The following is a 14,199-nucleotide window of genomic DNA, read 5'->3' on the forward strand; positions in this document are numbered from 1 at the left end:
GCTTACAGGGTGACTCCCCGAGCATAAATAGCTCTCCAGCCAGAGCAACACCTGCCATCTTCGATATGTCTTGTGCTTCCCACAAACCACTGGTGTGTGCTGGGTTTGATCACAGCTATTGTTCGTGCTAAACCTCCTCCTACTCCTATAATCCTCCCATTTGAATGGATGGGATATTCTGCATATGGGAAGGATTCTGGGGATATGAATCGCAGCCAAGTATTTTGTGGACATGACAATGTGTCCGTGTGCATGTTCTGACAACGGCAGGGACATGGATATGTTGACAAACATCACGCATTTGGAAAGAGCCTCGAGTCACATCCTTTGACACCTACTGCTTCTTCCAAGGACTTGTGTTGCTTTCCCTACATGGCAGCTCTGGGGCAGTGCATAAATCGGGGGGGGGGGGGAGAGGAGCAGGGGGAGCAGTGCTGGGTTATTGCCACGGGGCAGGGTCAGTATTTAATAGAGCTGTGCACGCAGAGTATCCTGATGGCTCATTACAAACAGGGAGAGTTGGGTCTTTTCCTTTGTTTTCCCAAGAAAAACCTCAGCAGTGCTATTGATCCTATCAGCTGTACAGAATACATTCAATACGATCTCCTGGCTTTGGGAACTGTGTGCAGCCCCTGAATTCTTCTCTCCCTGAGAGGAGGTGAAGGTGTCAGTTGTTCCCACACTGAGCCAGCAGCACGGGGCAGTCAGGAGTTAAACAACTTAGTGCTGTTTTTAATCTCTTCAAACCAGTTCTGTGTAAGTTTCTTCCATAACTTCAGGTTTATGGCACACATTTTCACTTTAAAAAAAGCACTGTACTCTCCAACGCTGAATAAAACTCTGCAATAATATTGTTCTGCCCTCGGATATTTTTTAGAGGTGTTTGCTTTTTTTGCTTGTAACGCTATTTTTGTTTGCTTTTAGAATATAACACCTATTTCTTTTGAATATATTTTAATCTCCTTCCTTCTTATGAAACCATTAGATGGCAAAAAAGAAGATGTGGTTTTGCTGAGCCTTACAAACAGCTTTAGATGCGTAGTTACACATATTTATATGCTTTGCAACCAACAGCAACAACAAAAAAAACCCCAAACAATTTACTTCTTTAGGACATATATGAAGATTTGAGTTTGCCTGTTGACATGATGTATTCAGATCATTTGGCATTTGCTTAGCAGCCCGCACAGAGGAGCATGGATTTTATTGAACACGCTGTTTGAGCACACTACTGCTCCTATTGTCGTGTTTTCCTTCCCATGCAGCCAAGGTCATTTTTATATGCCATTGCCTTTACTGCTGAAAGGGAAGGCATATGCATGGTTTACCCATCCTGATGCTATGTTCTCTGCCATACCCACTGTGGCTTGGGGCGCTTGGGGAAGAGCTTATGGCGGCTGCTATTTAAATCGGCAGCAGATGTGTCCGTACGGGTGTGACGTTCCTCAAGATGTCTCGGGGAGCCTGAAGTTTATAAAGGGCTCCTCTTCTGCCTCCTGCTAATTTTAGACCAGGAGTGTTTACAAACAGAGCAGCATTTGTCTCTGCTTCTGATCCAGAAGGATTTCAGCCCCATCCCCGCTGGCATGTTCCCCATACAAAACAGCGGCAGCTATTTAAAGATGCTGGGGGAGCGTTCAGATTGGAGGCACAGAATGCCAAATCTCGTGGCTGTAAATAATGTATTGGCAGTTATTACAACGCTACCAGAAGGTAGGCAGGATACACGCCAAGGAACAACCTTAGGGGAGAGAAATGAGGAGCTGGGAATTGAGCTCAAAGGCATCTCTTCTTAGGAACGCTCCAAGGCCCCCAGTAACAGCTCTGGAAAAGACCAAAGCAGAACAGCATGGGAAGAAGTGAAATCGTAGCTATGTCTGACAGCTGTCACCAGCATTGATCTGGGGTGCAGTCCTGCTCCAACCAGAGTGCCAGGTGCTGTGGTGTGCCACTTAGTGCATACACTGCTCTGGGCCTAATGAACACTGTGCTTCTCCTCGAAGACCAAGCTCTAGCTAGTGGACCACTAACACAGCCAGCCTTTGGGCTGTGGGGATGTCATGGATTGTGCAGACTCAAATCTTAAAAACAAAAGGGAGAAGTCTTTCTCCTCTCCTTTGCCTGAGCTCACCTGTGGCACTGTGCATGTTACTCAGATCACATCTGGTTCACTCCTGGGGGAGCCCAGCTGAAGCCCTGTGGGGATTAGGAGGTAGCTCTCAACCCAGAGAAGCCTCAGAGCAGCAAAACTTATTGTATGGCTATACAATTTGAGCACTGCTTGGCGCATAAGGATGTGCCTAAAGAAAAAGTCAGGCATGAAAAAGAATGATATCCTATGATATCATTGCATATGCAAAGCTGCAATAACATTAGAGCTCTCCCTGGCAGGTTTCCTTCCCGATATTGCTGTGTGCTCTTTTCCTGCTGTTACTCTGTTAGCTTTCTTTGTCTGAAACTGTGGTGTAACTCAGGGGTGGCTCAGACCAATCCTGTAATGCTCGTCACATCACTGCCTGCCTGTTATTGAGGTGACTCAAGGTTTCTAACGTCAGCTCTCCCACTGCGCTGAGACTTCATGTCCACCTGCTCTGTTATCCTGTGAGTTTCTCTCTGGATTTCAGATTTCACATGTGGTATCATACACACTTTGGCTCCCAGCCTCTCTTGCAAATGCTGCTTTCTCACAGCTCCACAAAGGCAGGGGAAGATCAGTGCCAGTGCCAGGCTGCAGCTTGGCGGAGTCGAACATCAAAGCTCCTGCTCCAGCTCAGCTTCAAATCCTTTCAAGTTTTAAGACTTGACCAAGTAGCAAAAAGAGTTGTAATGGGAAAGCCATTCAATGCACAGAATGACGGGCTTTCTGAAGAAGGGCATTTTCCTCTTTACATGGAAGAGGTAGTGAGCAATAGCCAGACTTTGAATTGTGCTTATTACATTCATGAGGGTGAGGGACTGTCTTTGCCCTTTGCCTTGTGCTAGGAATAGCGAAAGAACCACTCCTGTGACTTTCATCTTTATGCTTCCTATAGCAAACCCTTCATGAGCCTTGGGCAAAAATCTGTTCTGACATCAGGGCACCTGGCTACAGATTGGATGCTGAAAGCTTCTCCCTTCTCTTCTGCTCCACCTTCAAAAGTTCAGCCTGTGGGTCTGCAACAAAAGCCATGGTGCAATAACTCTAAACTTACTGTGTGCCCACTGCACTCCCTGGAGAGGAAACAAACAGTTTGGCATTACTGTGGGGTCTGAACTTCACCAGCTTTGTGCATGGGTTTGCCTTCTTGCAAACTTCTGTGCTACCAGAGGTGAAGGTAAGGAATGCAGCTGTGTATCTCATGGCTACACGTGTGTCTGCTGCAGGCGATGGCTGGTCTCAGGGCTTTCTAACCTCAGCACTAGTGTGAAGAGGCTCATGTGAAACCTTGCATCTTTAATTTACCTCTGACAGCACAGATCAGTTCAGGGTCAGGAGCTCCATTTGTTCGGCTGGCTGGCGTGCAGGCAGTGCTTCTGCCCTGTGCCTGAAGCCACGCAGTGCTTCAGCCTGTGCTGCAGGTTCTGGCTTTGCAGAAAAGTGATTGAAAGCACACAAGGCCTTTTATTGCATTCTTCAGTTGCAGCACTGCCACCTTCATATACCCATGAACCTGTGCCTTCCTTGTCTCCAGTGTTGTCATTCAGTTCTAGCATGCTGGTGATGAATGGTTATTGGATATACAGAAGCTGTATACTGGAGTTGCTGCTGGTGCAAAGGAGATGAGATTTCTTAAATAGCTGCAATTCACAAAACTTCAGGAGGAGAGGGGCAGCCTTACAAACAGATGATCACCTGCTAGAGGCAACCTGGGTTGCATTTGGAGACAGAAAAAAATCAGGAAATCCAGGACTTAAAACAAGGTCTACTGTAAGAATTTAAAAGTTTTGTTAGCTGGGAGGAAAGCCCTGAGTTTTCATATAAAGCCATTAAGCCACTACTTGGTGGGTTTTTTGAGAGTTGTAAGAAGAATTTGTTTGGGTTTATTTTGTTTCCACTTAAACATGAAAACTAATATCCCACTCTGTTACTGAAATGCATATCTGCAAACTGTGAACAATCTGCTTAGTAGATGTACTGAGTTGCAAACAGAAAAGACCTTCAAGCTTGGTCTATTTTAGACTTCCAGACTGGAAGATTTTGATCTCTGGGACTAAAGGCTTCCCACCAGCCTGGTGCTCCATACAGGATTTGCTCTGCATTTTCCCAAGCTTGATCAGCCAGCAGGCTCATTCCACAGCAATGTGGGATGTGCCACTTCCCAGGTGCTGAGCACATTCTTCAGCCTGGAGGAGCCATCCAAAGTGCTGGGGTCGCAGCACAGAATGCTTGATGCCCATTAATTTTAATTGAAATGATTCATAGTAAATAGGTGAGAGATTCACCATGTGAGTATGATCATTATCCCTCACCACAAGTGTCTGCTTAGGGCTTCTCTGTTTATCAGACGGAATTATTTAGAGAAATTAAACTGCAATCTCCATACTATCCATTAGCTGGAACTCTATTTGCATATAGCAGTTATGTTTTGGCAAACAAAAAGAGGAATATTCTGCACAGCATGCTTTCTGCCAAAAAAGAGGTCCTCTGTGTAGAGCATGAGACTGCAAAGGAATAGGAATGGTGAAAAGAAGATAGGAACAAATGGACACCCATTGGATGTGCCGGCTAGAGAATAGTCTACTATTTAGTCTACTCCTGTCTATGAATTCTGTTGGTTCTTTTGGTTAAAATACACACTGGCAATGAGAAACATTGCCCTTGAATTCCAGTTGCAATAGCAGCAGGCCAGGCAGTGGGGTTGTGTAATAGATTTATTTGGACCCACTTTACAGACACCGTTACCATGAAGCGGCAACAAAACTTCAGACATGCCCACTTAATCATTTACTTCTTTTATGGAAAGCAATAAATGCCTCTGGATGCCAGTATAAATTAAAAACGGCATTTGAAATGAAGTGCGTGTATTTGTGAGACCCTATTATGCCTGGAATCTTAAATTTAATGCTTAATCCTGCTCTACCTGAATACAGGGAAAGTTTTACTTCAGATTTAACTGGGAACATACCAGAAGCCATCATAACAAAGCTAATTTAATCTTGCTAGACTGCTTTAAACTAAAATTCCCACTACTGAAAGCAGCAGAATCTGGACCTCCTACAACCCAGAGCCTTCAGAAAAGAGACAAGTATTACTTAAGAGTAAGGCAAAGAACCATGGGAACAAACACCCCTACCACAGCTTTGGAGGTCCAGAATCCCTCAGGGACAGATATCTCTAAAGGCATTTTACTAGAGCAGCAAAAGCATCTGTGTGCCTTGAGGATGAGTTTTATGGGCAAATCACTCCGTTGTTGGACATTAAAATGGTTATGTTGTACAAAGGCCCCCAGGATGTACAGATTCAGACTGTAAACAATCTCCAACTTCTGGGAGATAAAAGCTCAGCACAGCCCTGCATGGCACTGCTCTGCTGTGCTGCTTCCACAGAGCAGCCCTGAGCTGGGAGCACTTGGAGAGCCCAAACACGACCTGCTGCTGTGTCCCTCTGCTGAGAAAGCCTCGTGTTTCACTTCACACTTGGAGCTGTGAGACCGTGCTGTGCTTGGGGCAATTGTGTTGTTTCTCTGGGTAGGAGAGTTCAGGCACCTTAAAAGGGACTGTGCTTCCACTCTTGGTGCTGCACCGCTGGCTTCTTGCCACTTAGCTGAGTTGACTCCATTACAATCAGGAAAAGCATGAAAGATAATTAGAGACATTGAGTATATTTGGCTTTTAATCAGGCTCCCCCCACCAAAGACAGACTTGAATGTAAGCCTTCCCCAGCCATTCAGGTGGGCAGGGAGTGCCTGTGCAGCATTTGCACAGCATGCATCAGACCTCTTTGTATCAAACTTCACAGAACTCTCTTCCTCTGGGTATCTGATTTGTTGGAAGGCCCAGAAACAGTTTCAAATTCAGAAACTCAAGGAGTGGTGTTAGTGAGAAATACCGTCTCCATGTAAGAGCCATGGATATGTGGGTATGGGTATGTTTCTGCATCAGCTTAGCTGAGGTAGCAGCTCACTGTATCAGTTCTGTCATCACAGCACCTGCATGCTTCTCAGCTTCCAGTGTTACGATTCTAAAGCAATGAGGTGATGCTTTTCCCCTACTATAGGTGGGGAAATGATGTACAGAGATACTAAGCCCAGATTAATGTTTAAATCTTTGTGAGTTAGCTACAGTTTTGCTGCAGTGCCAGACCATTTGTCAAACCTCCCATCCAGAGATGCCCACAGCAAAGCACAGAACTGAGGATCTGAAGACTTTCATATCCCATCCCCAAACACTCTCTCCACTGGAACAAGGTAGCTCTAAAAGAAAAGGCTGAGCAAATTGCATCCAGGCTGCAATAAACCTTCATGCTAACCCCTGTATATTTTTCATGCATAACACCATATTTTATTACTGATGTAATTGACACTTCTAAGCCTTGCAGAGCAGTGAAGGGAAAAATGAGCTCATTTCAGAGTGAAGTGGGCTGAGCTCGCTCTGCCCACCAGTGGGAACGTTTCCTCCGCTCCTCTTGAGCTGTTACCTCCTTCCAGGGCTTGGTTTCAGTATACAGGCCTCATTTGGTCAATGCAATAACTCCTATAGTATATAAAGACCACCTGCCAAAGGTGAGAGTGGTTCTTGGAAGGCAGCTGCTCTGCCAGAGCTGAGCACAGCATTTATTAGGGAGGTGCTGGAAAGACCTTGGACCAGAAGTGTGAACTGTGTCACTCCTCTCACAGCACCTTTGAAAACCAGGGGCTGAGGACCAGAGAGCAGAAATGTCCTTTCTGGATCTCACAAAGCAGTGAGATCTGACAACACTGCCTCACAGCCTCTCCTTCCAGTTCTCCAGTCTCAGTGGCCCATTTGTTTGGAGAGAAACAGCCAAGAGAAAGCCCAACTTGAAGCCCTCCCGCTCGGCCTTGGAGGCATTAAAGAGGCATCACAGAAAAGACTCGAGTAAAACAGAGCTACGTTGGAAGCATAACATCATCAGAGGGCTCTGTGAGTATCTGCAAAGCAAAGCCAAACCAGCCAGGGCAACTCCTCAGATCCAGAAACAGAGCGGAAGTTGTGCTGCTGCAGACACGGAGGGCTGGAGGTGTGCTGCCCAAGAGCTCCGTTTGGAGCTTGGTGTATGACTTAAGGAAAAGTAATCAGCATAAGCACAAAAGCAGCAGTTTTGCTCCTGCCTCTTCAACCTCAGCTCCCCCAGCCTTGACTTCCGTATTCACGGCTCTGCCATCACACCCGGCCCAGCACCACCTGCAGGAGGTGAGGTAGGATCTGCGGGGCTCAGCACTGCCTTCTCCCCGTGCTGCGCTGCGGGACGGCCGCACTGTGCTGCGGGTAGGGCCGGGGGTAGGGGTAGGACCGGCCCCGCCGTAAGCCGATCTGCTCTCAGCTGTCCGCGGCGCTGCGTTGGAGAGAAGGGAGGGTGAAGGGGAAAGAATTCGGCTCGTCTAAAAATAGCGGCCGCGCAGCCCTGTTGGTGCCGCAGCCAGGGCTGGAGACCCCCGCACGGGGCTGCGCTTGCGAGAGGATCGCTTCTCCTGCCGTCGGGGCGGGGTAGGTGGGGCGAGCACTGCCGTGCCATCAGCGTGCTGCCTCCACAGCGGCCTTGCTCTGCTCTGCCGCGTCTCCCCGTTGGTTTCGCCACGAGCTCCGTTGGAGAACTGGGGCACGTCAAGCTGCCCTGGGCGTTTCGCGGCTCTCCCTTCCCAGCACTTTATTTCGGGCGCTCCAAGGGGTTGCATCGGGTTTCCCCCGGCCGCCCTCCCCGCGGGGCAGAGGGTGAGAGATGTGGAGCCGTGCTTCTTCCCCCGACGGCGGCCCCGCTCCAAGGAAGCTTTGCCCCACCCCGCCGTAGAGAACGAGGCAGGAGGGAGGCCCTTTTTTACCTGGAGTGAGAGGAGCTTCGGCTGCTGTCGGGGGTCCCTTGCTCCTCTCGGAGCAGTGAGGAGAACCCCATCCGACAGAGCGGGTGCCCCTTTTCACTCCAGCTCATCCTCTCCCCCGTCCCTCATCGCCCTCTCCTGGCTTTTCGCTTCCCTTTGAACAGCAACAGGCTGTCGGGCTGCGGCCCGGAGCCTCCCCGTGATGAAATGGGGGGTTGAGAGGGGCACCCCAATGGTGGGGGCCAGCTCTGTGTCACGCCTACCCCCCTGGCGCCGGGGCACCGTCCCAGAGCTGAAGGGCAGGAGGGATGCGCCTTCTTCCCCCGCTCTGCCCCACCGGGTACTCGGGCTGGGAGATGGGGAGAGGGTGCTGGGACCGGGCGTTTGGGGGGGAAGGGGGGGGCAGCTCCGGCTCTTTGCTGTAAACCTGCCGCCTCTTCTGCAGTGCCGAACTCTCGCGTCCTCCTCCTCCCATCCGCGGCTGCAGCTCTGCTGCTCCATCCCATTATTGTTAGGGGAGGTTGCGAGCAAAAAAACAAAACCCAACCAAAAATCCAACACACCCAAGCAAACCACCCAGGCGCTTCCCCCCCCTCCCCCCTGCTCTCACACACGCACGCACACACACACACCCCCTTTCGCTGATCGGTGGCACTCCCAGGACCGGCTGCGCTTCCCTGGCCCTGGGGAGGAGAGGCAGAGCCGGAGAGAGGCGGGGGGAGGAGGGGGCCGGGGCCAGGCAGACACATACAGGGAAAATCGCTTTTGTCTCCAGCACGGCGAGCGGCGCAGGGGCTCGGTGCTGCGGCTGCCGGAGCCCCCCGCTCAGCGCCCGCTCCGCTCCCGCAGCACCGCGGCGGCACCGCGCCGGGGAGCGGGCAGCTCGCCGCCTCCTCTCTTCCTATTATTATTGTCATTTTTTTTTCCCCCTCCTCTCGCTCTCTCTTTCTCCACCTCCCTTTCCGTCCGTGTGATTTCTGCCTTTTCGGCGTACAGAGGATTCTCCCCCCACTTCCCCCCCCTCCTTCTCCTGCACGCACGCTGCCCCCCGCCCGAGGTTTCTCTGGGTCCAGCCGGAATCCGCGAAGCTCCTGGGGATTTTCCCACCCAAGCTGGGGTCTATGAGCGGGAAGGTGATCAAGCCCAAAGAAGAGAAAGATGCTTCCAAGGGTAAGGCAGGCGCAGCCGCTCCGCTCCCCAGCATGTTCCCCGGCCCGACCGCGGACAGCCCGACCTTACCGCTGGGAGGGGGGCATCGCTCCGGTCCCAAGTCCGTACTTTGGGGTACCCCCACCCCCCCCTCCCTCGCTCGTGGCATGGATGAGGGCGCGGTGCGGGGCGCTGAGTGGGAAGGGGGGGAGGGGGGGCGGCCCGGCTCAATGCGGCACGAAAGTGCGTGTCCCCCCCCTCCCTATTCCTCCCCGCAAACCGCGCTGGGAGATCGCCATGGAGACGGGGGGGCATGGGCTGCATGCGGACCCCTTTTCCTTTAGCGGGGTGCCCCGTTCCGGGGGGGCACACACAGGTGGCTCTGCCCGCGCTGCAGCGCTCAGGGCCGTGGGAGTGAGCTTTGGGGCAGTGCGTGTGTGCGGGGCGGGCATCCCGGGAGCAGTTCTTTCCCCGTGTGTTGGGATGGACGCGAGTGGCGGTGTGGCTGCTGCTGCTGGGACAGCCGGCCGAAGGGCACGCTCTTAGCGTGAGGGAAAACGGCAGTTCCTCACTTCTTTGCTTTATAAAAGGGAACGCTCTGCCGTCATTTACTTTCTTGCAGTCTGGGCGGCCAAACCCAAACGATCTATCCTTTTAGTTCTTCTTATTTATTTCATCTTTTAAAAACAAACGACAAACTTCTGAGTTTCTTGATCCTGGAAGTTGGTGCTGAACGCCTCTCGTTTTATATACTTTTTTTAACCCTATCTTTCTCCTTCAGCTACATCTTGCTGAGACCCTTGCTATTTTCACCAGAGTTTTCCTTATTTTATTGCATAAAAATAGCAAAGCCCACCATTCAGATGCATTGTGAAAATCTTCCATTTTCCAAATGTCTTTAAATTACTTTCTTTGATGTTGAGTAGCTTTTTTTTTTTTTTTTTTTTTTTTTAATATATTGGCCTTATTCACCAAAACGCCCTTTAAATAATTTATCACGTAACAAAAAATAAAAGATTCCTGCATTTCTGGGGATTTATTTTACATGCTTAGAGCTGTTACAGCCCAGCACACAAAGGATTTGCCATACTTGCATGAAAACTTACTCTTTAACTTAGTCTCCTATTCTGTCGATCACGAGTCGTGCTGAAATCTTTGGGTTTGAAATTGTTTGTGTGCAGCCCTTTGACGTGTGTGTTTCCAAATGTACAGGCAGTTGTATTTGCTGCTGCTGAGGCAGTAAGACACGCAGGGCTGCGATTCCTGTGGTGATGGGAGGTGTGTATGCTGAGAACGCTCAGGGAAACTGTTGGTGCTGATACTGCTTGCAGGAGATGGATGTGCTCCTTTGGAGGCAGCAAGAAAAACTTTCTCTGTCACCATGCAATAGAGACTGGCTTGAGATAGCACAGGAGGAATCCCATCTTGCAAGGTGATCTTAATACCTGCTGTGAACACAGGGCTGGGTTTGCACAATAGGCATTGAGCTTTGCTAGTGAGAGCAGTGTGGGCCTTCCTCCCTTGAGGAGGAGCTTTGGGCTGGGGCTGTGCAATCTGCACAACTCAGATGGCCACGCTCTGCCCTGAAACAAGGAGCTGCTTTCTGCCAGGTGTTAGTGGCATCTTCTAACACCTGCTTTTGGGTGGGTCTGTGTTGAGGAGCCTGATGGATCCTGTGGGTCTGTGTTGAGGAGCCCTGAGAGGCTGTGAATTTTGGTAGGAAACAGCACAGTGGAGCACGTAGTGACTTCTCACCCTGGATATTTTCAGTGGAATTATATCACACAGAGCCCGTGGTGGCTTCAGGGGGTTGTGCAGTGTGACAGAAGGACCACAACCTGCTTTTAAAGGGATAGCTCTGGTGGCATTTTTCTCTTAAACCCAAGAGGGACGGCCAGTTTTCTCTTCAGACATTCTGGGTCCTGCCTGGAAAATCTCATAAGGGCTGATTTGCTCTGGACTTGGCAGCTTTCATAGCTGCCTGTGGATGTTGAAGAGTTAGCTCTCCCAGACTCCATGCAGCCTATGGATTGGCGTTCTGCAGTCCGAGATGCCCACCTTTCCATGCAAGTTCCTCCTGAGCTGTGGAGCTGCTGTGTGAAGATGCCCTGGGGCCAAATGGGGATCTATCCCCAAATCTCCCCCCAGAAACCTTTGCTTACACTATGAGAAAGGCACATCCAGTGTCCTCAGTGTTCTGTTTGGGAATGTATCAATGTGACCCGTTTTGAGTGCAGTTCTGTTAACCTCTTGTTTAGATAAGAAGCACAGGGCAGCAGGAGGATGTAAGGCACTGGCAAGTGAGCCAAGATGCTGCAGTCCTCTTTGGGCTTTAGATCTGGGCTGTAAAGAGCTCGTGCTGCCCAGCGTTGCAGCCAAACTCTTTCCAGAGGTTGTTCTGCAATTTGTGTGGCTCCTCCAAGAAAAGCCAAGGGATGGCGGAGAGGATCTAAAACTAAATCTGAGGAATGGATTCATCTGCATTTGGTTTTCTTTTTGCCAATTGGATTATGTGCTATCATCTTCCCCCAGCAGGGCAGACACGGGCAGGTCCCTTCCAGTCACTTCACTGTCACTGTGAGGAAGTTGGGTGGCTCTGCCCAGAAGCCTGATAACCTCAGCCAGAAGCAGTGACAAAATACAGACTATATTTTCTTCTCCAAAAAGCAGAATGGGAGGAGTATTTTCCAAGCTGATAGCTCTAATGTGAGAAGAGCCTATTGAAATAGTGACAGTGAGGGTGAAGGCTTTGGAAATAGAGGTACTGTTCTAATTTAGTGACAGGAGAAAACAAAGCACTTAAAGAAATCACCTGGCAGGAAAAATAGAAGTCAGGATTTTGACATATCTATTACTGCTTTTCCTGGCTTTATGAGAACGTAGTATAATGCAGCTTATGATTGAAAGGTCTGTAGAAAAGCTGACAAAAATAAAGAAGCTGATCTCAACAGTTATATTTCTATGGTACTGAATCATGGGAAAGCAACTTACTTGAGAGGGGCTGAAGAAGAGCAGCACGGAGGCAATGTGTAAGCTGACCACATCTTGGTCTGAGGCCACGGAATCAAAATTAGCAGCAAGTGCAGAGCAGTGCAGGAAGGGGGAAGGGAACACAGTGTTGGTGTGCTAGGAGCTCTGGTGGGAGGCTTTATCAAAAGTTTGGGTACCAGTGCTTTTGCATCCCAAGCCACAACTACCAACCCCAAAAAACTGACAGCCCTTCACCAGCCACAGTCTGATGTATGAAACTGGAGTCTCTTTGGGTTTGCCCTCTGCATCAGAACTTGTGTTTGTGCTGCAAGCATTTAGCGATGCTGAGGAATGAGGAGTTGAACTCAATGGTTTTTTCTTTGCTTCCCATCATGAAGAAATCTGTGTCTCCTGTCTGAAGTCTGAGATTGCAGATCCCCTTTGAATAGATGCCTCCATCGCCCACTGGGAAGCGACAGCCAAAATCTGCAGCGCGACCCACCCCATTCTGGATATTAACACCGTGGGTTACAATAGATACTCAGCTCTTGGCTGAGGTCCTGATCCATTCAAAATTCCCAGTGACACCAGTGGGAGTTCTCTGTCTGCCTGTGGCATTGCCTCTGATTAGTGGGTGGTTGTTAATGTGCCCATGCCTGGAATATTTACAGTAACTACCTCCTGTTATGACTCATTATCTTTAACTGGTTTTGGTTCCCCAAACTACAGTAACTCTCTGTAAAAGGTATCGTCCTTCCCTCTAAATCCCCAGACGGTGTTCCCTGACATCTGTTGGTAAAATACCAGCAATTAGAAAATGGACACTGCTTTTGAGATGAGAGAGCCAGCATGTTCCTGCCAATGCTTTCTAACTGATTTCAGTGCTAGTTGAAGAAATCCACAGTAAGGCAATGCTTTCAGGCACAAACCTTGGGGTTTGTGATGTTGTCAGTTCTCATACATCTGCTGCTCCATGGCACACTGCTCATCTGGTCCTAGAGGTAGTAGTAATAGATAGTCATCTTTTTGGGGGGCTTCTAGAGGATGATTTAATAACAGTTGCTTCTTAGTGGATATAAAATCCACTAAAATCAATCTTCAAAGGCAGAACTCCCAGGCAGGTGAGGGCTGGGTGATGTGGAGCCCCTCGGGGCGTTACGGAGGGCTGCACGAGGTGGATAGCTGCTTCAACAGCAGATGCATACAGATATGTATGGCTCAGATTTCTGGCTTCTCTGGTCTGTAGCCACCCACAGGATGCTGGAGACTTTAAATATATTTGCGCCGTTTTTACTGTGATTTCCTGCAAGGCATTGGTCCCACCCCTACACTTTGGGAATCCAGTGCTGTAGTGCAGCCTTGGGTCAAATTAGTGTTAATTTTCTTCTTCTGTTCCTCATTGTGTGTTATTGCTATGGTGTACTGAGGGAAGGAGATGGCTCCAAAGCTGGTATGGTATGAGGTATGAGCTGCTTCCTCAGGAGCAAAGATGTGGCAAATCTTATTCCTCAGTCTCTCCCTGAAGGCAGCAAGCAGAAGCTGTCATAAAATCTTCTGTGCAAACAAAGCATCTGTAAATCTGGGAGGAAGACTTTCTCATCCTAAAGAACCCACAGCCAAGTATTTTCAGACCAGGATCTGTGTGGGTTAAGGTATATTGGGAGAGGAATTGCTCCGTTGATTGCCGTGAGATTAGAGGTGCGTGTGATGTGTACAGTTTGGCTGTGGATATATTTAGGGATTCAGCAATTCCATATCTGTTTGGTGGGACTGAAGCTTCTCCTTTTAGCTGAGCCTGGCTCTAGAGTCTGTGTGCCCCAGGTATTGTTCAAATCTGCCCCGCTGCTCCCAAACATTCATCTTGGTCAAGCTTTCATGGAAATATTTATGTTAAAAAGACCAAAGTGAAATAATGAAAGGAGTCTGTTGGTTACTTTTTTTTTTTCCTGTTCTCTTTATTTCTGGTGGTGACACACATGAAGGACTTCACTGTTGTTTGGTTTCATGCTCAATATTTGTATTGTTTTGCTGAGAGAAATGAAGCTGAAAATAATTTGAATTGCACCCTCAGGCAGGTAACCATTCAGTTCTTCTCACAGAGGAGTGT

The 14,199-nt window shown here is 49.1% G+C and overlaps 1 protein-coding gene across 2 annotated transcripts in view; it reads left to right on the forward strand.

Annotated features, from left to right (window-relative positions):
* Nucleotides 1-9,094: 9,094 nt before the first annotated feature.
* Nucleotides 9,095-14,199, forward strand: part of FGF13 (fibroblast growth factor 13) — a gene marked incomplete at both ends in the record, with an annotated part of 212,833 nt that continues 207,728 nt past the window's right edge. For both annotated transcript variants that reach the window (XM_079542031.1, XM_079542033.1), the window contains one exon: nucleotides 9,095-9,143. In XM_079542031.1, coding sequence (XP_079398157.1) covers nucleotides 9,095-9,143 — 49 coding nt within the window. The remainder of the gene's footprint in view (nucleotides 9,144-14,199) is intronic.

Source organism: Tetrao urogallus, assembly GCF_951394365.1.
Source record: "Tetrao urogallus genome assembly, chromosome: 13".
Taxonomy (NCBI): Eukaryota; Metazoa; Chordata; class Aves; order Galliformes; family Phasianidae; genus Tetrao; species Tetrao urogallus.